A 22808-nucleotide genomic window follows, 5' to 3' on the forward strand; every position below is an offset into this window, starting at 1 on the left:
CAACCCTACCTAAGATTTTATCTGCAAAATAATCCCCTATATTAAAAACAAATGTGAAAAATTAACGTTAGCAAATATGTGATAACAGGAAAATTAGCAATGAGAGCCTATCACTTATTACCAACAGCACTACCCAGTGAACAGTACTGTACTGCAATACTATACCACAGTAAAAACAACCACAATTTTGCAAATGAGATGTTATAATTTGAGTACCACAGACATTACTCTTCATTAATAAAAAGGGGATAATTATAACTTAACTGTTACTTTTATTTGGTTAGGATTGTTGAAAGTGTATAAACAAGGAACTTTATTTCTCCAAAGCAAATCAAAATGAGAGAGGAAAGAATCAATCTGTATTCCTTCCCAAAGTCATAACAGTGCTTCATGGAGGTGGTCCAAAGGAAAAGGAGCTGAGAGCCTAGATGAGAACCAAGCACTGTCTGCAACATAAAAGGTGATAGGTCTCATGCATATAAACTATTTTTCAAATGTACATTTTTGTTATTAGAAAAATTTAAATTAATTTACAGTATATATATATATATATATATATATATATATTTTTTTTTTTTTTTTTTTGAAACGGAGTCTTGCTCTGTCGCCCGGGCTGGAGTGCAGTGGCCGGATCTCAGCTCACTGCAAGCTCCGCCTCCCGGGTTTACGCCATTCTCCTGCCTCAGCCTCCGGAGTAGCTGGGACTACAGGCGCCCGCCACCTCGCCCGGCTAGTTTTTTGTATTTTTTAGTAGAGACGGGGTTTCACCGTGTTAGCCAGGATGGTCTTGATCTCCTGACCTCGTGATCCACCCGTCTCGGCCTCACAAAGTGCTGGGATTACAGGCTTGAGCCACCGCGCCCGGCCTAGATTTATATTTTTAAATGTATCTTGTTGAGTATAAAAACAAGTTGCAAAACAAAATGCATAGTATGACTTTATTCTTGGTTATAAGGAAATAAAAACAAAAAAAGATACATTCATATGGAAATACACATAGGAAAAAGTCCATAGGAAAAGGTGAAGTGAAAACTTTTATTGTTTATTCTGCATACCTACGTTATTCAAATTTTAACAAGGAACATATTTTACTTTGTGAATAGTAACAATAATAATCATAAAGAAAACCATTCAAAAACTGGTTTTTAAAAAATGTTCTTAACAACTAACGTTCTAAGACTTTACAAACCAGATTTTATCTTGTACTTGGAAATTATAATTTTTAATTCCCAACATACATTCATTCTTGCTTTTGTTCATTCAATGAAATATTTATCACTAATGTCCAGAGTTGGTTCTGTGCTGAGTGCTAGAACCAATAACTCGGACAGAGTTCAAGCTCCTAATTAGAACCAGAATTAGACCATTAGCATCCACTTAATGGATAAAGTCACAAAACCACTGAATGGCTCAGATGGAAGGAAGCTGGAGATTGTAGTAGATTTTTAATATAGCACCAATTCTTCCCTCTCCCTGTAGCTATACCCTTGCCCAGTAACTGCAGCTTCTTCATATGGGAAATGGGTTGAGCTGTCCTGCCTCTTGATTCTGAGCTCATCCATATCACTGGCTTTGGTCAATGGGATATTAGCACAATGACACAAACAGAGGCTAGAAATGGGCTTATGCATTAGGGATTGTTCTTGCTTCTGCCATTTCCATGAGAATATGCCCACACCAGCTTGCTGGAGGGTCAGTCAAGCCAAGTTACCCTGTTCTCATCCTAACCAAGGCTACCCCAGGTCAGCTGACAGCCCATTGACCCCCAACAGGTGTGCAAGCCCAGCCAAGATCAGCAGAACCTCTTAGCCACCCTGTTGCTGACTGTAGATGCATGAGCAAACCTAATCAATCCCAGCCCAGATCAGCTGAACCCTAGAAACTTGTCACTAAATGGATGTTTACTGTATGTGCCACCAAGGTTTGTGGTCTTTGTTACTTCACCTTATTATGGCAATAGACAACTGAGTATAGACATTATCTGGCTCCACCCCATCACATTATTAAGGTTGAAACTAAGGAAACTGTAGTGGACACTGTGCTGTGCTGTCCAGATGCTACCTTCAGAACTAAGGGTGCTGTCAATATAAGCAGTTAGATCTCTGACAACTGATCTGCTTAGAAGGGAGCCACCTTTCCCCAAGTCACACCCCTACCATGGGACAGCTCACATTCAATGGTTGATGTAGTAGAAGAGGGGATAGATATGAAAGCTATCCCCTTTGTCTCAAAGTGGACAATTCGGAAAAGCCAACTCTATTGCAGCTCAAATTCACCCTGTCCAGTCTTGTATCCCTCATCCCTCATAAGTATTGTTCCTGTGTTAACTGCTTGCAGGTAAAACTCAGAGTCTCAGAATCTGTTTCTCAGAAAACCCAATCTGTCACAGACCCTGAGATGAGGAGTGACTTGCTCAAGTTCACATTGCAGGTTAATGACAGAGTGAGGTTGGGACTCAGGTGACATCACCTCACTCCCACCCAGTGTTCTCTCTGCTATGCCAAAATGCCTCACGCTCAAGGGTAGAGAGGACGCAGGACCAAACTTTGCTTTACTAGTATATGGCAAGAAACCAATTTCACAGCCTGTTTTCTTTCAACCAAAATGTTTTCGGAAATATTTCAACCAAACATTAGAAATAAAATATTTTGCACTCACAGATTACAGGAATATCTACATGTTTGTGCTGAGTAAGAGAATCTGCCAAAGCAAAACAATGAAAGTCCTAATCAACACTGGATCAGACTAGGGTGGTGGCAACTCTATAGCAGGACAGAGTCCAGTCTAGGCCAGTATCTGTGAAGCTACATCCTGTCTCAGCTCCTGCTCCTGCCACAGGTCTTTCTTGAGCTCTGCATTCCATCTAAATCAGGGCTCAGTGTTGATGTTCTGTTTAGTCTGGAAAAGCAACATAGACTTGGCAGGTTCTTGTTAAATTTATCCAAATTCTGTTTAAGCTCACTAATGATTGTACGGATTACAGGGCTTAGAAGGAAAAATTCTTCTTTAAAAAACAATATTATTATTATTTTTGAGATGGAGTCTTGCTCTGTCACCCAGGTTGGAGTGCAATGGTGCAATCTTGGCTCACTGCAATCTCTGCATCTGCAGTTCAAGTGATCCTTCCACCTCAGTCTCCTGAGTAGCTGGGATTACAGGCATGTGCCACCATGCCCACCTAATTTTTTTTTTTTTTTTGTATTTATAGTAGAGACGAGGTTTCACCATGTTGGCCAGGCTGGTCTCGCAGTCTTGACCTCAAGTGATTCACCCATCTCAGCCTTCCAAAGTGCTGGGATTATAGGTGTGAGCTACCATGCCCAGCCGGAAGAAAAAAATCTTTAGGAAACATTGTCTGAACTGTCTACGTGCACCTGATCCAGCTGAAATGCTTCATAGATTCAAGCCCATTTTGTGGGATTTGGACCTAAAATTATTGAGGTAAGGGATTCCCAGGGAAGATGAACTCTGTTACGTGTCAATAAAGTCTGGCCCTAGAAGTGGGACATTTGCCTAGAGTACCATTCTTTAAAAATTCCAACCCCAAACATCAGCAGTCAAATTCAGGTGGTACTAAATTTATTCATATATTTGTCCTTCCATGACTAATTACAGACAGCAACGACATTGCAGAAAATTCAGCTTCAGTTATAACATATTAAACACCAAATATGTGCTAGGCATTATGCTTAAAGCTTCCATCTGTAACTGCTTTCCTTGTGACATCCATAGATTCTCCTCCTCCAACCCTCTCTTGCCTAAGTTCAGGTAATTCCACTAATGCCTGGACTACTTTAGCCTCTCACATTGCTTCCAAAGTTCCCAATCTCTTCTAGCAGTTTTTAAAAGTATGATCCACTATCCACCTTCATCACAATCACCAGGAGTACTTGTTAAAATTACAATCCTTGGATCCAGATCAATTGACTCAGAATCACTGGTGGTGAAGCCCAGGAATCTGCATTTAAAATTTTTCCTGGGTAGTTGTTATGCACTCTAAAGACAAAGAGCTACTGTCCCAGAGGAGAAAATCTAAATCCTTGTCATAGCATGCAAGATAATTTATGGCATTATTAACTTATCTATTAACTCTTCTTCCACACATTATGCTCCAGCCCTCTATTTTCAGTCTCTAGAAACCTGTCCTCTCTTCCTGGAATGCTATCCACATGAGTACTCATTGTCTGTGAAACCTGTCTTTACCTCACTTGTGCACTTAACATTTTGGTATTCTTCAAGCTAATCACCTTGCATTGCAATCAGTTGTTTACATATCTGTCTTCCCCCTAGATATGAATAATTCAACAATATGGACTGAGTTTTGGTCACCTTTTATATCCTTTCAGCCTAGCACACTTCCTAGCATACAACTGGCATTCAGTAAGGATTTGGTAATCATAAGAACGCTCCCATAAGAGGGATATCATATGAAAAAGACAGTAATAAGGTATAGATAAGGTGAGTGATTCTGGGACTGTGTAGAAAACCCGCCATAAAACCTTCACATTTTCCTTTGACCTTGTGAACCCGCAACACAGTCTAATGTAATTTAAGAAAACACATTCATATATATTTATTTTCTAAAATTGGTTTTGCATGCATTAGGTCTTTTACATAAAACATATTTGTAAGGCATTTAAAATATAACTATTCTTTTCAACAAGTCAGCAGGGGCCAAAACTCTCTTGGCTGTGCTGTAGATAAGCCAGGAGGTAGATGCCAGCAGAAGCTAAATTGCTTTTATTCTCAAGAACATTGCCAGGAGTGCTGAGCAGTCCATGGCAGGTTGTTTCAGTTAGGATAACCTTGGCCTCCAGCTTGGAACTTACTTCCTTTTGACTGGAAATAGACATGTTTAAATTACTTTGCAATTGATCTGCTTACTCCTCTTTTACTCTATGAGTGGGTCATTTTCCGATCTACTACCCCACTGTGAGATGAGTGACCTGATTGAATTGATAGGTGGGACTCCCCTGGCCATTCCCGATCACTTGTTCTCTAGAAAGAGCAACTTGTCTTATTAATAAAAAGTGTGTCCTGTCCAAGTGATTTGCTGTACTACAGATCGACTCCATACAATCTTAAAGTTATGAATATATTTGAAAAATATATTCAGAAATATTTAGTGACTTCATATGGTTTACATATAAAGTTTGAATTCTTCGTCTTGGTATTAGAAATCTAATTTCAGGTGCCAAACTACATTTCTAGCCCTGTCTTCCTCTCCTATCCTCTACCTAGCCTTCTGCTCTAGATCAAACCTAATAGCAAATCAGAATCACCTGAGCAACATTTTAAACTATAGATTCCTGGACCTCATTCCTAAACAAATGAGTCCTTATCTTGGAGTAGAAAGGGGAGGCGGGAGTCTGAATTTTTTCCAATTTATATAGAGTACCTATGCATTGAGATGAAAAAGATGACAACTCAGTAGAAAAATGGGCAAAGAACACTAAAAAGGAAATATAAATGCTCCCTAAACATGAAAAGGTGTTCAATCACACTCACAAAATGCAAAATGCAAACCAACACTACCCTATACTGATACCATTTTTCACATATTACACTGGTCAAAAGTACCCAAAAGTTTGATCATACACATTAATTGGAGAGGTCTGGGGAAATAGACACTTTTAAACATTACTGTTGGAATTGCAACATGATTCAACTTGTGTGGAGAGAAATCAGGAAGTATCCACTCAAACTACATTTTCTATTTGGTCCAACAATCCTGCTTCTTAGACTTTATTGGAAAGATGTACACACAATTTCACAATTTAATTGTAACCTTGTTCATATATCACTCTATGTATGTGTGATATATGTATAAGAACAAAATATTGAAAATAGTTCAAGTGTCCATGGACAAAATGTTTAAACTGTGATAGAATCTCACAATTTTTTGATAAGAAATGGGGAAGATTGCGATATACTCATAAAGAAAGATTTCCTAGAAATATTTTAAGTGAAAAAAGCAAGGTGTGGAACGGTATATATAATATGCTATATTTTGTATAAAAAGAAAAGATATATAGGTATTCTTTGTATTTGTCTAAAAAAGCACTAAATGAATAAATAAGGAATTACAAAAATGATTACCTGTGGGTGCAGCGAGTAGCAGGGTAAAGGGGTCAGGAACAACAACAACCACAACAACAAAACCTACTCATTTTTCAAGGTCCCTCCATTAAATCAACCTACTTTTCAAAATTCTCTGACATTTTCAATACCTTACCTGATGACTACAATTGGAAGAGCCAATCCCTCCACTACATTCTTCAAACCCTTGTTTTGTACATTTGACATATCAGGCACTTTTCCCCCTTGGAATGTCAGGGATTGGTCTTGACACTGATATGCTTGATGTTGGAGGCAGCAACGGCAGTGGACTGAGAAGACTGAGTAGGTTAGGAGACAGGCTCTCTAGTCTCTAGGGCACAGAATGATTGATAAGTAAAGACTTATCAAAGCAGAGGGGAACACACGGCCACTGTGTGGAAGTCTGAGCACTCATCCAGCCTCTCCTCCCAGCTCAGTGTTGCAGGGTCTAGAGAAGGCAGCTGCCAGGCACTGTCACCACTGATGAAAGGAGAAGTTGGGGGCAGAGGGTCAATTTTTCAGGACTGCCCCAGAGGCAAAGCAGCATTTCTGAATTGTTATGGATCCTGATGACTGTGAGGCTTCTCCAGAAAGAACAATTCTCTTCAACAGGATCAGACAGAAAGGGTATTTTAGACTGATTTGTATACCATCATTCTCATTTTGTTTATTTATTGATTTATTTATCTATTTATTTTGAGACAGAGTCTCACTTTGTCACCCAGGTTAGAGTGTACTGGTGTAATCTTGGCTCACTGCAACCTTTGCCTCCCAGGTTCAATCAATTCTCCTGCCTCAACCCCTCAAGTAGCTGGAATTACAGGCCACCATGTCCAGCTAATTTTTGTATTTTTAGTAGAGATGGGATTTCACCATATTGGCCAGGCTGGTCCCGAACTCCTGGCCTCAAGTGATCCGCCCATGTCGGCCTCCCAAAGTACTGGGATTACAAGCACGAGCCAGCGCACCCGGCCTACCATTCTCATTTTAAAAATTCACTTATGAAGTCCTTAGTAAGAAATCAACATTTTCTCTCTCCTTGTTGCCATATTCCACCTTCATGAACTTTGCCACCTCTCCTGATTACCCTCAAACTCTCCCTTCTTTGAAAGAAGCTATCAAAAAACTTCCCTTGCCCTATTAAATGTCCTGTGTATTCTAGCTCTTAAAATTTGATGATAAAATGCCAATGTCAAAATATTTTTCATCTCTAAATATTGCTAAGAAAGAAACACATTTGCTGTGCATTCCCCCCCACTTCTTTTTTCATTCTGCAATGAAGTGCCTTTAGCCAGCAAGTTTTTCCTATCTGACAAAATTTGTCTGTAATCCATTCACTTAACAAACACACCCAACATTCCTATCCTAGACTGACATTTTAAATACCACTAACAAGAAAGAATGCCTTTATGTGTTAGGCCATTGTAAATCCTACATGCAATATACACTGTGCTAGCAAAACCAGATAGGCACTGGAATTCGCTCAAGCATAAATAACTTTATTTACATGAAAGCCTAAAATCTTAAGGTAAGTTTCTTGGCTTTTGTAGGTTCATCAGTGATGTCCAAATACTTTTAGCAAGATGGACCAGCTGGTGAGTACGGCCTACACTGTAGTTGGATGTGTGCCCCTGCTTTCAAGGCCCAGGAAAAGTCTGGAATAGTAGGCAGAGCTTGATTTATTTGTAAGGAAAAGTAAGGCCATCTGATGGATTTCCAGCTGAAAGTCAGTCAAGGCTGGAGTTTTTTGGTTCACTGAGTCCATGGCTCATGCCAATTCTTATTTTCCCATGGCTGACTCCCAGTCTTGGCTGAAAGTGCTACAGCCTTTCCCATAAGGGTAACCTGGGACATGACACAGGGAGAGAGAGGCCTTCCAGGAATTAGATGAGAAACAAAGTAAAAGATCCCCCTGCCCAAATCAGGTCCAGGCTGCCATTCAGTGAGGAAAATGCCCAAATCATAATACCTGATTTCCAATAAGGCAGAAAAAAAAAAACCAAAAAAAACCCCGCAGCCCCCTCTACAGTTCATATTCGATCCAGATGTCTAGAAAACAGTAGGATTATGCTAAAAATTTGCCAAGGCAGTACCAGATGCTTATAATGGGACCGTATAGAAGTTGAGGTGGAAGATGTAATGATTTTTCCAAACTCCTCTGAAATAAGGAATGAGAACACTTTGTGGAAGGGTTGGTAGGTAACACATTTGACATTGGGAACACCTGGTTTGTGAGAGCTTTCATCACTAGCCAACACCAGTCTCTGGCTGGATTGAATACTTACTTCCTTTCTGGACATCTGGAGTGTAATTAAGCTCACTGCCCTCATGCTATTATTTGAAAAATCCAGGAAACAAATGGTTGAATCCTAGTTAGCCAATAAACATGTGGCTTTGTAGTAGTAGTCTCTTGGGCGTCAGTTTTATCACCAAGAATAATAATGCAGCCTGATCTGGATGAGCTGTTGTGAGGGTTCGTGTGTCAACATTCTGCAATCAGCACAAAGCAATAACAAGTGTTTTGCCATTATAGGTGCTCTAGTGACAAGTGTGACAGCTCATTGATCTCCAGATGACTACCAGATCAAATGGTGATGCAGAGGATGACCACATAATAGTGCCTGTTACCTGACCAGCATTTCTGTATACTATCTTACTTAATCCTGTGAAATAGATATGATTATCTTCTAAACTAAGACTTAGGAGTAGCTTCCCCAAGGTGACACAACAAGTAAATTGTGACCCTGGATTTAAATCTGTCTGTCTCCAGAATTCATTTTTTGTCTTTTGTTTGTATGATCATTATTGTTGTTGTTTTGGTTAAGAAAATTCCTTTTTTGCTTGTTCTCCCCCTAAATTATACATACAGTGCAGGATAAATGTCCAAAAATGAATAATCAATCCACAATCATTTATGGTGGAACATTGGAAAGGATGCTATTTATTTTTCCTTTGTAGCCGTCTCAGAGGAAGGTGGGCTATTTAAAGTAAAGAATGCATAACTGATACTTAACCCTGAATCAGCTCTAGAGATCTGCTATACAATATTGTACCTATAGTTATCTGTACTGTATTGTGCACTTAAAAATGTATTAAGAGGAAAGATTTCACGTTAAGTGTACTTACCACAATAAAAAAAATATGACTTAGAAAGCTAGACCATATTCAAATCAAGTTGACATTATCGTGACATAGTATAACTGATATGTCTTCAATTACACCAAAATTGCATGTCAGAAAAATCTGTGCGATAATGTTATGTGTATTGAAGTTAAGTGTTGACTAACAAATAATGAGTTATATATTACTAAATATATTTTATATTCTTTCAGGTGCTTTTAGATGAAATATATTTTATGGCAACTATGCAGAATATGCAAACAATGGAATTAAAGGATTACTCTAAGGGATTTTTTTTTTTTTTGTAGTTAAACCATGAACAACAACAAAACAGTAGAAAATACATATAAGAAAAAAAGCTTTTTGAAAAATAAAGCCCCAGAGATGCAATAATTATAAAATAAACTGGGTGGGTCATATTTTGGGCTTCTGACTATGCGGCTTAACTAATCACAGTAAATCTTACAACATTCCCATGAGAACTGCAATGAGTTAGATCTCAGCTGCCCAACACTGGGCTGTACGCCTTATGAGTCTCACATGTACTATTAATATATAAAATTGTGAAAACTCTAAATTCAGCCAAATTCTTCTGCTCTCCAAAACGACTTGGGTGCAGTTCAGTCCATATTTTCAGTGACTTTTCATTTATCTTAACAGCTTCTCTCAGTTCTGGTTAATTCCTTCCTCAGGCTTGCCAGAGTCAAGTACTTCCAAGCGTCTGGCAAGTCCCATCTGTGATGAGTCACCTGCAGCAGAGTCTGCAGGAAGATCAGATGGGGCTGGCACGGGCAAGGAGACTCAGCACCCAGAAAAAGTGTCTGAACGTCTCTCTGCTTCTCTCCCACACTGTATTACTTTTCCTATTTTCTTCCACCTTACTGACTTTCAGACAATAGAGTGTTTGCATGTGCTTTTTACAGTGCTGAAAACTTAAACCAGAACCATCCTGGAATGGCTATTTAAATAAGCAGGCAAACTGACCTGTGTTATCACAACCAAAGAGCCCTCTGAACATCCACATTTTCTTTTGGATCCCCCATGTACCTCGCCCATAAAGTTTGTCCCACCTTAGATATGAGAAAAACAATAATATAATTAAAATGTTTAAGAGAACCTAGCTGAAAGTGGTCGATTTTCATGGTGCTGTTGTTGACAGGGCCGAAGATGGTGATCACAGAGATTTTCCTGGTGGCCATCTTGCAGAAACTTTCCAGATATTCATCACGTTGTTGCACATACATATTGTTCTCAGCCTTGGGAGCAGTGATCAGCTGGAGGTGGGTGAAGACAAACAAATACTAATTTATAGTGATAGTTTCACACTGGGGCAAAACCCAAAGAGATGATTTGGAAGAGAGGGCTGGTAGTGACTGCATCTACGCTACAGATATTCTGCTGAACAGTTAGCATAATTATGGCCAAAAAGGGCCATTTGAAAAGGCCTCTTCTTGTCTCCAAGACAGCTTAGAGTTTTCTACTCACTTCCATTATTTACCTCCATTACTAGTCTCCACGTGTCTCAGTTTTCTCATTTGTGAACTCTGCAAAGGAATACTTACTTTGCAAGACTGCTGTGAACATTACAAGAATACTTGGCACGCAGTAATTGTTCAATAAATGTTATTTTCCTTCCCTAATTTTGATCTTCATTATTCTTATTGGCTGATTAGATATTGGTTAATTCAATGGTTATTATTCACATTTCACAGGGTTAAGAGAGTTTCATAGCCAGGCCCTGGGCACTATGAAACTTTAGAACTTTTATTAGAAAACCTTGCAGAAAGGTTTTATGATGACTTTCAGGCCTACGTTTTGTCACATAGAATGTATTCATTGTCACATTCAGCCTGCACAGAGTTGGTGGTGTTTGTCTTTTGATATTGCAGTTTTCCAACAGGATGTCTTTTACTCTAAGTTTAGCCTTCTCTTTAGTTCAGACCTGATATTTTTCACCTACCCCTCTGTCTTTCATCCTCATTCTGTGACCCTTGTTTTCTGGGAAAAAGAAAAAAGAGGAAAGACAAAGCAATCAAAAGAAATACTTTAGTCACCAGGAATCTGAGAAAATGTAATTTATTTTGGATACAGTGAGGATAACCCTATTTTTAAGAGGTCCTTTTGAATCTTTTCTCTGAGAATGTCTCACTATTTTTATGTAACCTAATACAAAAGCTTCTCCACTCTCTTGATTAATTTAGTTGCCCTTCCCTGAGCCTTCTCCAATTTTACCAGGTCTTCTTGAGCTGAAGCTAGAACTGTGTTCCACACTCCACAGGCTAGTGGGCATAGTGCTGCTCAGCTTGGAGGTGAGAGGATGTGAAATTTTATTGTGATGATGACCAGGTCTTTGTTGAGATCTTTGATCCCAAATAGATCACCAGGCTGATGTCTGCAATGAACGCTGCCTATTTGCCATTTGTTGCGTCATCACTAAGCTCGGAAGCAAGCCTCTATAAATCATTTTTCTGTAAACAACTTTTTGCATTTGACTAAATACAAAAGTATCAGCCAATTTTCTTGCATTTGACTAAATTCAAATTTATCAACCAATTTTCTATTTATCCACCTAACCTTATAAAATATTTCTGAAGTTTATGACTATTGGCATTTTTCAGAGGGCAAGTCACCAGGCTGTGTACCTCTTCCAAATATTTTATCAAAAATGGTTAATAAATCTGGTCTCAGCTTGATCCTGTTGTTTATTTTTCTCTATCAGAGCTGTCTGTATTGCTGCCTGCAGGCTTTCCCTTCTAAGAATTCTCTCCACATGACAAAATACTCTCCCTCAAGGAAATTAAACGTGTTCAATCGCCTTTGAATGGAACATTAACAAAGGTTTTCTGGGATGAAGTTTTTGTTTTGTTTTGTTTTTCAGATCACAATTAATTCTAAATAGACATGCTTTAGTTTATTTTTCCTGTGTTTCTATGCCTGCTCATATGGACATTCTGGGTAGGAAATGTTTGTTTTAGGAACAACAATTTTTCAAGGGGAAAAACAATTTCTCCAGATTTATTCATTGATTCACACTTAGCTTTAAAACAAGATTTAAGGCAGCTACAAAAAGATGTGGTGATGGTATTTTTAGTTACTTGGTTTGTTTTTAATTAGCTTTATGGCATCTGAAAATATTTCTTCAGATTTCAATGGGAGCCCAGATACCGAAGTTTTATTTTAAGTTGGTATATTTTAGGTCTTTTTTTCTGACTGTTTTGTGCTCAAAAACACACTATTCTGAAATAAATAAAATGAATGTTTAAGTAAAAACACAAAACAGTAAAAACAAAGGTAAGAGAAAGGGACTTACTGTTAATGGTTTTGGACTCCCTATTCTAAATTAAGGATAAGCACATATTTAGAATATATTTAGAGGAGTTTCTAGGGCAAAGCTGCTTAGATGTTAGATGACAGAAAATGACCTGTTTCTGTAACTTCAAATTCATACATAGATTCCGTTTCATTCATCCCATACTTTGCCATAGACCCTTACAATCTGTGGACAGACCATGGTATGACAGGATTTTAAGAGTCCTCAGCCCTCCTCTAGTCTTCTCCTCCTTGTGTATACTAAGAATATCAGACAGTATGTAATCACACAGAACCTTATCCTCCCCTATATGGTAGATTCTCCCACATGGCTCTATATGTAGTGATGAGAGGCCATGGATACCCTGTGGGAATCTCATTTAAATAAATAAGAGCCTCTGATATTTACTTTCACTGCAGACCCTTTGCCCAAGAATGCCTTTAACCACCAGGGGGGTGACATTCGTTTTGCAGGACTCATTCCCTAACTTCCGGCCCTCCATGTTCTGATCCCGGGCTCTCTTTTGCTAATGTCCTCCTATACCTCCCTTACCTGACCTCTTTACCCTCTAGAGCCAGACCCAGTCTAAATTAGGAAACGAAAGGAATCTTGGGCAGAGAGGCACAGAGAAAGAATAACTGCAGTCAAAGTCAGGGGGTTGTCATTTCGGTCCTAGTTCCGCCCCCCGCTAGCCTGTAGCCTGAATAAATCCACTTAATCTCCTGAAGCTCAGCATTGTCATTGTTACAATGAAACAATTTTCCTGCCAACCTCATCAGGTTGTGAGATCTGAGCAAAAGTAAATATATCTGTATATCTTTATAAGTACATAACATGAACTTATTACAGGTTGATTTATTCTTAATAAATAAATATGTGTTCCCCAAGCACACACAGGTATGTCGCCTCTGAATAATTCACCCACAATCCCTCCTCTGTCTTTGCCCGTGTCACTCCTCCTACCTCAGAAACCTGCCCCCTCCCTTCTCTAAATCTGATTCTTTCTTTCAACGTACTATCCTCCTTAAAGTCTTTTCTAGCACACAGAAAAGTCTTTTCTATCACTTCTTCCTTTTAATTACTGCTCTTACTGTCTGCCCCGCCCACTTGGAATTTAAGTATTTCCTTAATTTACTATATAACGGTCACATCTCCCCAGGCAGAATGTAAGTTCCTCAGACTCTATTACCATCCTGCAGATGGTGGGGGCATAAATGCTGGCCAATACTCCTTGCGTTGTATAGATCACCCCAGTCAGAGGAGAGGAGAGGGACTCAGGAACAAAGGGGTCCCCTGGTTGTTGTGAGTGTCTAGATGCAGGCTACAACCTTACCAGTTGGTAAAAACACTCTCTTACGTTTAGTCTGCTCCTCAAGTTCGCAACTTTTAGGGAAGACTGACCATCTGAACCCATTTCAGGGACTCTTTCCCTATGTTTTGACATCTCCATCCCATTCACTTTCTAGTTTGGCAGTATTTCAGACAGTGTTTAAAATGGGAACCATTTCCAGTCCCCTCTTCCTAAAAAGAGCAGCTTAGAGCTCCTCAGTAAACACTATTTTCTGTCACTTGGCCTCTTTCCAGTTTGATGGCAATAAATCAGGGCATGTATCATGAATTTAAAACTGTGTTGTATTTCTTTTTCATGCTTCTGTTCCAACTGGTGTCTTGGCTCAATGAGCCTCAGAGGATAAGGAAGCCTGTTTGCATAAGTAAAGAGAGCAAACAGCAATGGAAGAAAGCTAGAGGGAAGGTATTTTAAGTCTCAGATTATTCAAAATACTGTGTTAGGCTCAAAACACTAGAGTCTTTTGTTTTGTTTTGTTTTGTTTTTACAGGATTCTGAAAAATAACTTTCAAGCTAATAGTCTGCCCTAATTAGTACAGCAGGAAACCTTAAATCCTTTCCCAAAATTAAACCAAGTAAGTTGATTGTTGTCCCAATACACAGATGTCTGAAGTAAGGTTAGAAATACTAACCCACCTGAATTACAGGAGATCCGGTCACCAAATAATTCTTTTTTTTTTTGAGATGGAGTCTTGCTCTGTCGCCCAGGCTGGAGTGCAGTGGCGCGATCCCGGCTCACTGCAAGCTCTGCCTCCCGGGTTCACGCCATTCTCCTGCCTCAGCCTCCCGAGTAGCTGGGACTACAGGTGCCCGTCACCACGCCCGGCTAATTTCTTTTTGTATTTTTAGTAGAGACGGGGTTTCACCGTGTTAGCCAGGATGGTCTCGATCTCCTGACCTCGTGATCCGCCCGCCTCGGCCTCCCAAAGTGCTGGGATTACAGGCTTGAGCCACCGCGCCCGGCCTCAAAGAATTCTTAAACTTGCACTTGAATTCATTCAATTCAGCATTTGAGGTCCCTTGTTCATTGACAAGTGAATAGATCTCAGAGCGCAGAATGATGGCTTGTCAGCTATACTCCCCATAGCGCAATGCTTTGGTGATAAGCTTACCTATACTCTCACTATCGTCAACCTCAAACTGACACCAAGCTGTTTGAAGGATTAGGTTAACTGGAATCCAATCTATTGTTTTTGACTGACTGTCTGGAAAGCCAGAGAATTGAGTGCAGAGGACTAGCTGTGTATTAAAGGCAGAAACTCCACATTTGTGCTTAGCAATCCTTTACCACTTATCTGGGTGACTCAAGGTTGAAAATGAATTTTTAAATTTATTTGTATTCATATGTATTAACTTTTTAAATTCATATTTATTAACTGGCAAGATCATTCCTCAGTTTCCCCTTCACTTTATGGCATGTCCCACAGGAAGTTCATATTCAAAAGAGATCAGAAAGGGAGATTGGCCTGAATTTGAGCTTTCAACTCAAACAGATCTGAGTTCTAATTCTGACTTCACCACATATTAGCTATATATCTTGGGTTCTGTTTTCTCATGTGTAGAAAGGGGTTAATAAATCATTCATTGAGGAATTGTTTCGAGAATTAAACCACACAGTCTTGGCAAAGTACCTTGCAGGATGTGCCCTTCTTCCTCAACAAGTTTAGAGGCAGGAGGTTTGAAAGAGTGAACACTAGTCTAAAAATAGGACACCCGGCTCCACCTGCAGCTCCTGTGAAGGCCTCTAGGAAGCCATCCACCTGGGACCTACACCATTGCTGTTAGTGTTTCTGTAATTGTTAAGTAGCAGTTATGTGATATGTCCACATCTAAAGAATGGTATAAATAAGGACAAAGCACTAAGGGTTTACAATAAATGGTAGTTAAGTACCAGGTTACTGAAAAGCTGAGAAGAGGAGCTGAAAGTCCTGCACAAAATTTCATGGAATGTAAACCTGCTTTCAGTTTGAGTTTACTGGGTTAAGTTAAGGCCAGTTGGAGGTAGCTGTTCTCAGCCCTATTTAAATAGCTTGAGAGTGCTAAGCCTTAATGAATAGTAATTGAATCACTGAGGTTCCTGAGTAACATTAGCCAAGTTTGATGGGAAAAGTGAGTGGAAAAGGCTAAACCGCACCAACAATGTTTTTCACCCATTGGTCTCCTCTCTGGTGAAAACTTCTTTTCTCTCCATCTTTTGCTTTGGTATCATGTTTATTTCATTTGGTCTTTTCTAATCCATTCTTACTTTAGACATCATTAGCTCTTCAGAAGACACATTTGTGATATGATCATCAGCTGGGCGCACATAGGATCAAAAGTCTGAAAAGCCTTCTGTTCGTATTTTCTTTCTAATAACAAACCTGGTTCTCTCACTAGCGCAAAGAACCAACACTGCCAGGAGCAATTCCAGCTGGTTTCTGTTTTGCCTCACATGACATCAGCAGAAGCTGTCATTTGAGTTTCATTTGCTAGAAATTTATAAGCAGGGATACCATTAAAAGCAGCAATGGCCCAGCTGGGCTTTCAGATCCCCGACTAAAGGAGTGGGGAGAAGGAGGGAGAAATGAAAAGTATGACTAATATCAGGAATCCACTATGAAAACCCCTTTCTTTTGACTCACAAGCTGGCGGCAATGGGAAATATTTGCCAGATGGGTGCACAATTACAATCCTGACATTTTACCCGTGATTTTCTTTTTTTAAACCTGACCATGAGGAACATTTTGCCTGCCCTGTTGGCTAAATGAACAGAGTTGGGTGATGTATTTTAATGGGTTGGATAAAGTTGTAGATACTCAGGAGGAGAGCATTGGAGCAAACCACTAACGCTTTCCCATGCCCCAAAGAGAGCAGTTTGCCCCCAGGGGCTCCCTAACAGACATTCAAGTGTCAGGTAGAGTTTTACTCTGAAATCTGATTTCTTTTTTGTTCTAATGGGAACATTCCCATTTAAATATATGTACACTGAGAATATCCAAGCGGCCTATCACCTGATAACCTAAGTTTATATAGACACGTTAAGGCTCTGGTTAGATATTGCACCAATATACAGAAAATATATAACAAAACACACAGAGGCATACAAATAAATCCTTAGAATCAACCAGAGCTAGGTTTTGCTCTAATACACAGACCTACTATCCATGTAAACAGCTAAGAGAATTTGCGCTATGTCCCACTCGTGATAAGCATCACAAAGAACTTTGCTCTGAGTAATATTTCAAATGTACACTTAAACTTTCTGAAACAACATATGATAAATGGGCACCAGAGTTCCTCTGCCCAGATCATTAACCAAAATTTAGGCTAGCTTGGAAAACCTAAAAGATTCTCTAAGAAATGCCTTGAGAAAAGAGAGCCTGTTTCTTTTGGTGGGGGAAATGCAGGGTGTGCAGTCACCTTGTGCCTTCAGGAGGATGGGTGCTGCCCTCAATGGCATGAGTTGATTCTCTCACCCAGGCATCTGAAAAAATCATTTCTGACTCACACTACCCAACATCAATTTATTGATCTTTTACCCAGAATTAATGGCAACAATATCCTTTTCCTCCTTGACAGCCTGGAGTAAAAAGCTAGCCTTAAGAGCCAGGGGTAGAAATTTTGGAGGGGCAGTAAGAGGGAAAGAGAAGACATGAAGAGGAGAAGGAGCCATTTGCACATCACTGATAAAATCTGCCCTTTTATTTGGCTCATTCCTGCCCAAAGCCCTCATTTGGTGGTGGCAAGTGATGGCCAAAAGAGAGGGTTGCTGAGATGCATCTGTGACTTACTCAACACGAGTGGCACTCAGAACCACAGACCAAGGGCAAGTAGGGACAGCTTGTCTCCTTTTTCACACACTGGTGCACAGGCACATGCACGTACGCATACACATTTTACAGAGCCCCCGGAGAAACTGACATCTAGATTTCAAATTCAGGTGTATTTCTAGAGTAGCGGAAATTGAAGCAATTAACTCAGTTCCTCACATTCCACCCTTTGGCTCTTCCTAGTAGTTGGACAGCAATGGGAGAGGTAGGCTTTAAGGGGAGAAGATTTCTGATAGCTCATTTTAAAAGGATCCATGAAGGTCACACTAACAAGGACCCTTCCCTACTCCCAGTCATCCCCACTCCCCACCCAAGCTGTCTTTTTTTTGAGCACTCCAGTGTTGATATAGACCTAATTAGGGAAAGAGGGGACCTCTGCTATTGTCCCATAGACAAGATTCTAGTTCCTAAATCAGACAGACAGAAACCCTTTTAATAAGATGTGACTGAAGTCAATGCACTTCCTTTTAGGAATTTCATCATTCTTTTCATCCTTGGGACTTGGTAAAGGGAGCTCTGTCCAGAAATATCCCTTGGAAGAGATGGTAGAAATGGGGGAAGGGTCCCTACAGGTCTGGAAGAAGCTGACTACAGGTGTTCTCCTGGGCTCATGTGTAGGGTCCCCCAGACATTGACTTTGTGCACAGGGCCATGAGTTGTGTGAGCAGAACTTTGTAGGGCACTAAACCAGAAGGAGCTATTGGCCTGCTGCCCTCATTTGCCAGACTTCTGAGCTTCTTGACACAGTACAGGTTCAGCCACAATCTGGCATCTAGCAATATGATTTTTATATAACTAATAAGACAGACATTAACATGCCCTGCCTCAGCCCATAGAACAACGCCAAGGAGAAGGCTACTTACAAGGAGCCTTCGTTTGCCTTCAAAGGACCCCAGCAGGTCGGCCACTGACTTCTTGGGACTCTGCGTGAAGTGTTTGTTGGTGGGTTTCTGATAGCCATCCTGTTCTGTTTTACCTCCTTTTTTCTTCTTGCTCTTCTCTTTCTCTTGCTTGCTCTTTTTCTCAGACTTCTTCATTTGCTTTTCACTCTTAAGTAATTTGTCTGCATTCTCATTCTTCATCTTTTTTTTCTTCTCCTTCTCGGGTTTCTCAAGCTTTTCATGCTTTTTAGACTCCTTTGCTTTTTTAAGGGGAACATTCCCCACCTGCAGCTCCTCCTCCAGCTGAGAGGCAGTAGGCCGGCTGAGGTCATACTTCTCCTCATACTCATTACTAAGAATTTTGTCCTGGGCCTTCTTTTTGGGAGGTTTCTCCTTTGCTGGCTTGGGAGGACCTGGCACCACATTTGGGTCTCGATGGCCATGTTCCCGCCTGTCCATGCGGTTGTCCCGGAAACGGCCTGGGACAGCAGCCCTTGTGCTGGGCTCTGAAATGGTGGTGGGAGGGGCATCTGTGAAGCTCTCCAAGCTGGTGGCCTTGCTGGGTCTCCTGGTTGTCTGTGGCCTCTCCCTGTGCTGATCCTTCCGGGATGGAGGGTAAAGATTCTCTGAAACTGAGGGTCTCCTGGCAGTGGTCACCTCAGTGGTTGTAGGAGGCCTGTGGGAGGGTGAGGGGGTCCAGGGCCTCTGCGTGGTGGGAAAGGCAGTGGTGGTCATAGGTCTTGCAGCAACTGTTACCGCCCGGGACGTGGACCGAGTAACTGTTGTGGCTGGAGCAGGAGGAAGGATGGTGGCCCTGGGGGTTGAGGGAGGTGGGGGCAAAGCTGGTGTAGTGGCAGCCAGTTTTCTCAGGACCTTCACCCGACTCTCTCTGGTTGGTGGGAGTTGTGCTCTCCTGGGATCCTCTTTCCTCTTCTCGCTGCCCAGGCTCGGCCTTCCTGCTCCACCTCCACCATCATTCCCCTCCTCCACCACCTGGCCCTCTACACCAGCTGCCTTACATTTCTGGACAAAGCCCTTCTGCCTGATCTTCTCGATCCTACGGATGGGGCCTTGGTCGATGACCTCGTACATGGCTTCCAGCCTAACGGGGTATGGGTAGCGCTCCTCCACCTGCAGCGTCTTCTTCAGCAGCACCATGCCAAACTTGCCCTTCTCCAGCTTCAGGAAGCTCATCAGCTTAGGGATGAGGCTGGGGTCCAGGGTCTGCTCCAGGATCTGGCCCTCACTGGTGATCCTTCTCACCTTGCCTCCCTCCTCGCCTGCCTGGTGGAAGAGCACAATCTGTTGGATATGCCTCTCCGCCAGCTCACAGTACACATCGTCCTTCAGCAGGCTCATCATGAGGCGGTAGTAGCCTTCCGAGGCGTGAGGGGCTGAGATGACCCACACTCTGTTCTTCCCTGCAAAGCTGGCAAGGATGTTGGGAGAGCTGGATCCCGAAGGGAAACGCAACATTCTTGACCGAGCTGAGGACCCCTCATCTCTGATCATCTCACGCGGAGAGCTCCTGGCCGCTGGTCTTTGCTCAGGTCTCATGGGGGCCCCATTGCCGTCCACGCGGGCTGGCGGCTCCGTTGCGCGAGCTAGTCTCAACACGGGCACACTCCTCCTTCTCTGGAGAGGCTGAAGGTTTGGTTGTTCCAGAGTGGATCTCTCAATTCCACGAGACCTCCCAGTGTGCCTCAGAAACCGAGCTGGCCTACTGCTGTCCGGAGAAACCAAAGGCACTTTCCGCCCTCCATGGCTGTGTCTGATCGTGGCGTGGGGGTGGGGTTCTGATCCACACACGAGCCACATGGCCAACAGCATAGTGAAACGGGGTCCCATTCTCCATGTCATTGTGTAATCCACTTTGCGATGCACCGAGGTCATAAGACAAAGGGGAGGGGGAAAAAAGGAAGAAAATTATTTAACTGGAAACAGAGCTGGTCATTTTCTTTTTCTGCATCTCAGCCAAGGGGAGGGGAAAAGGGTGGTTAGAGAAGAAGGAGGGAGGTCAGGAGATGGAAAATGGGATGAGATTCTGTTACTTTCAAGCCCCTCTAATTTGTTAGTGTTTAACAGAGACAGTTACATTAAGCAGGAAATCCAATTCAGTTTCCCAGTCAGCATGCTTGCACTGTTTCAACGAAGGCTCTGGATGCTCCAAAGAAAATGCAAACTGGCATATTAATTATGACAACATTCACATTTCATTCCTTCAAAATAAGCGACAAAGAAACAAATAAACACACCAAAGACAGAAAGGATTACACACTTACATGGTGGCTCATAGAGACGGAATGCAGAGGCTTGCAAAAGAAATCAGAAGTTTGGTTCCCAGGACAGTTTCCTAGATGAACGACTTTTCCTCCCAGCCCTCTCTCTTTTCCGAGGGTGAGCAATACAAAAGGGGTGTGCTGTAGCTCCAGCTTTCAGAGTACCGCCACAGATCCACAGCCGGTCCTGATCTGAGAGCTGAGCCGGTTCCTTTTCTTTCTGGCTGTGTCTTTTTACCTTCTGGACAAGTAGGATGAGGTGAAAGGAGCTGTCCTTATAAGTCTTTGTATCTCCATTTGTCTGCAGTTTCTCCTTGGTCTTGTGTGTCTGTGTGTGCCAGTCCCTTATGCCGACACAGGACGTCCCTTAAAGTCCAGTCCCGGTGATTTCTGAATCTCACTCTTTCCCTCTTTAAAGTTCCAGGATCCTTCTTATCTCCCTGTCCCCCACAGTCTGGCTTAGTCTCTTTGTTTCCGGGCGTAAAAGCACTGGGATTGATATGTTTTCCAGGCTGAGGGAAAACACAGGAATGTGATGTCGAAAAAGGACTTTTTTCTTTCCCTATGCTTCTCTCCTCCCTTTATTTCTCCCTACCTTTTTCCTCCTCTTTTTCTTCTTCTTTTTCTTCTTTCTCTTGCCTGGATTCAGTCCCAGAAATGTTAGGACTACCTCAGTTTTGCTCCAAACCAAACTCAAACAACAGCAGCCACTGGAAATCAAGGAAACTTCACTAAGAATTTAACAGATCAGCAAAACACCGCCTCCTTCCCATTTCAGCACGTTCGGAGTGGACTCAGTGAGGCGGGAGAGGGCTGTTCTTTGGGGTGGGGGAAAGTTTTGAAACTCCACACATCATCATAAATCACTCTAGAATAGGATGACTGGTGACTTAACCCCTTCCAAACCAAGTCATCGGGCTACCTTCTCTTCCAGTCTGTTCTTACACTGCACTTTGGAAGGAGAAAATTCTCAGATTTCTGCATCAGGCTACATGCTTTTCTTAGAGACAGATACTCATTTGGGTCAGGGTGCTTGGCTGTGCAGACACAGACAGTCTATATGTATTTATAGTCCCATGTGTATATTTTTATATCTTTCTCCCTGCTTTGTGCTTTTAGTTTGAGGTTGGAAAACCCCATGGAAAACATGACTAGGTTGTTTTTATTTTATGCTAATTGGGGATCATATTACTGTGTTCTTGGTCCTAGTTTCTCCTCGGCATGGAAGGAAACTGGTAAAAGGTTAGAAATGCAGGCAATGGCTGCAAGTCGAGATTGCAGTTGACTATTACATCAGGGAATGGGCATTATGATCTCTAGCTTCAAAGATCTGGCTGCAGATGGTAGACTAAGGGCTTCCTTGGAGGTCCCGAGTCACTGACTGTGTGTGTGTGTGTGTGTGTGTGTGTGTGTGTGTGTAGTGCAATATGTTCCTCTGCAGAGACTTTAGATGTCTGAAGGGCTTCAGGCAATCCGTAGAAGTAGCCAGAAGGGAGGGTGAGGCAGCTTTGGGCTTCTACCTCCTGAGTCTGCCATGAGGATTCTGTCAGTGGAGAAGGAAGGGGCCTCAGGTTACATGGATATTTCTTCTGGCCATGCTGGGCGAGCTGACCTTCCAGGTCACTATTAACTGCCACCAACAGTGGCAAGCCGGGGTTCTCAGAAACCTCCTTGCAAGCTCAGTCATGCTAATAGCGACCTTCACTGGATCAAACTTCATCCCTAGTTGTTACGCCTTGATCAGCCCCATCTGGCCCTGGTCACATTTGACATTTTTTCACATAAGCTATGAGCATGGAACTGAGGAAGTCCTGTATAGAGGTTAACTGCAGAGCTGCCAGGCCACACCTTAAACTCCCAGGGGTACCAAGAACGATGGCTGGCCCTGCTGTGGCATTCTGTCAGACACTTGTGAGGACAATAACAAAAGTGGGCTTCAGGCAGAGACCCTCTGTCCACTGG

The 22808-nt window shown here is 41.8% G+C and overlaps 1 protein-coding gene across 2 annotated transcripts in view; it reads right to left on the minus strand.

The window, feature by feature from the left end:
- The window catches only part of CCDC80 (coiled-coil domain containing 80), a 38265-nt gene that overhangs the window by 14455 nt on the left and 1002 nt on the right, over nt 1-22808 (minus strand). The window contains exons 1-4 of one of the 2 annotated variants that reach the window (XM_021934054.2): nt 21442-21813; nt 20850-21358; nt 18550-20438; nt 10337-10493 (exon numbers count right to left, since the gene is read on the minus strand). In XM_021934054.2, coding sequence (XP_021789746.1) covers nt 10337-10493; nt 18550-20427 — 2035 coding nt within the window. In that variant the 5' untranslated portion in view covers nt 20428-20438; nt 20850-21358; nt 21442-21813. Of the gene's footprint in view, nt 1-10336; nt 10494-18549; nt 20439-20849; nt 21814-22808 lie in introns of those variants that run through there. The other variant, XM_021934053.2, reaches the window with a different exon arrangement.

The sequence above is a fragment of the Papio anubis genome, chromosome 2 (genome assembly GCF_008728515.1).
Source record: "Papio anubis isolate 15944 chromosome 2, Panubis1.0, whole genome shotgun sequence".
Lineage (NCBI taxonomy): Eukaryota > Metazoa > Chordata > Mammalia > Primates > Cercopithecidae > Papio > Papio anubis.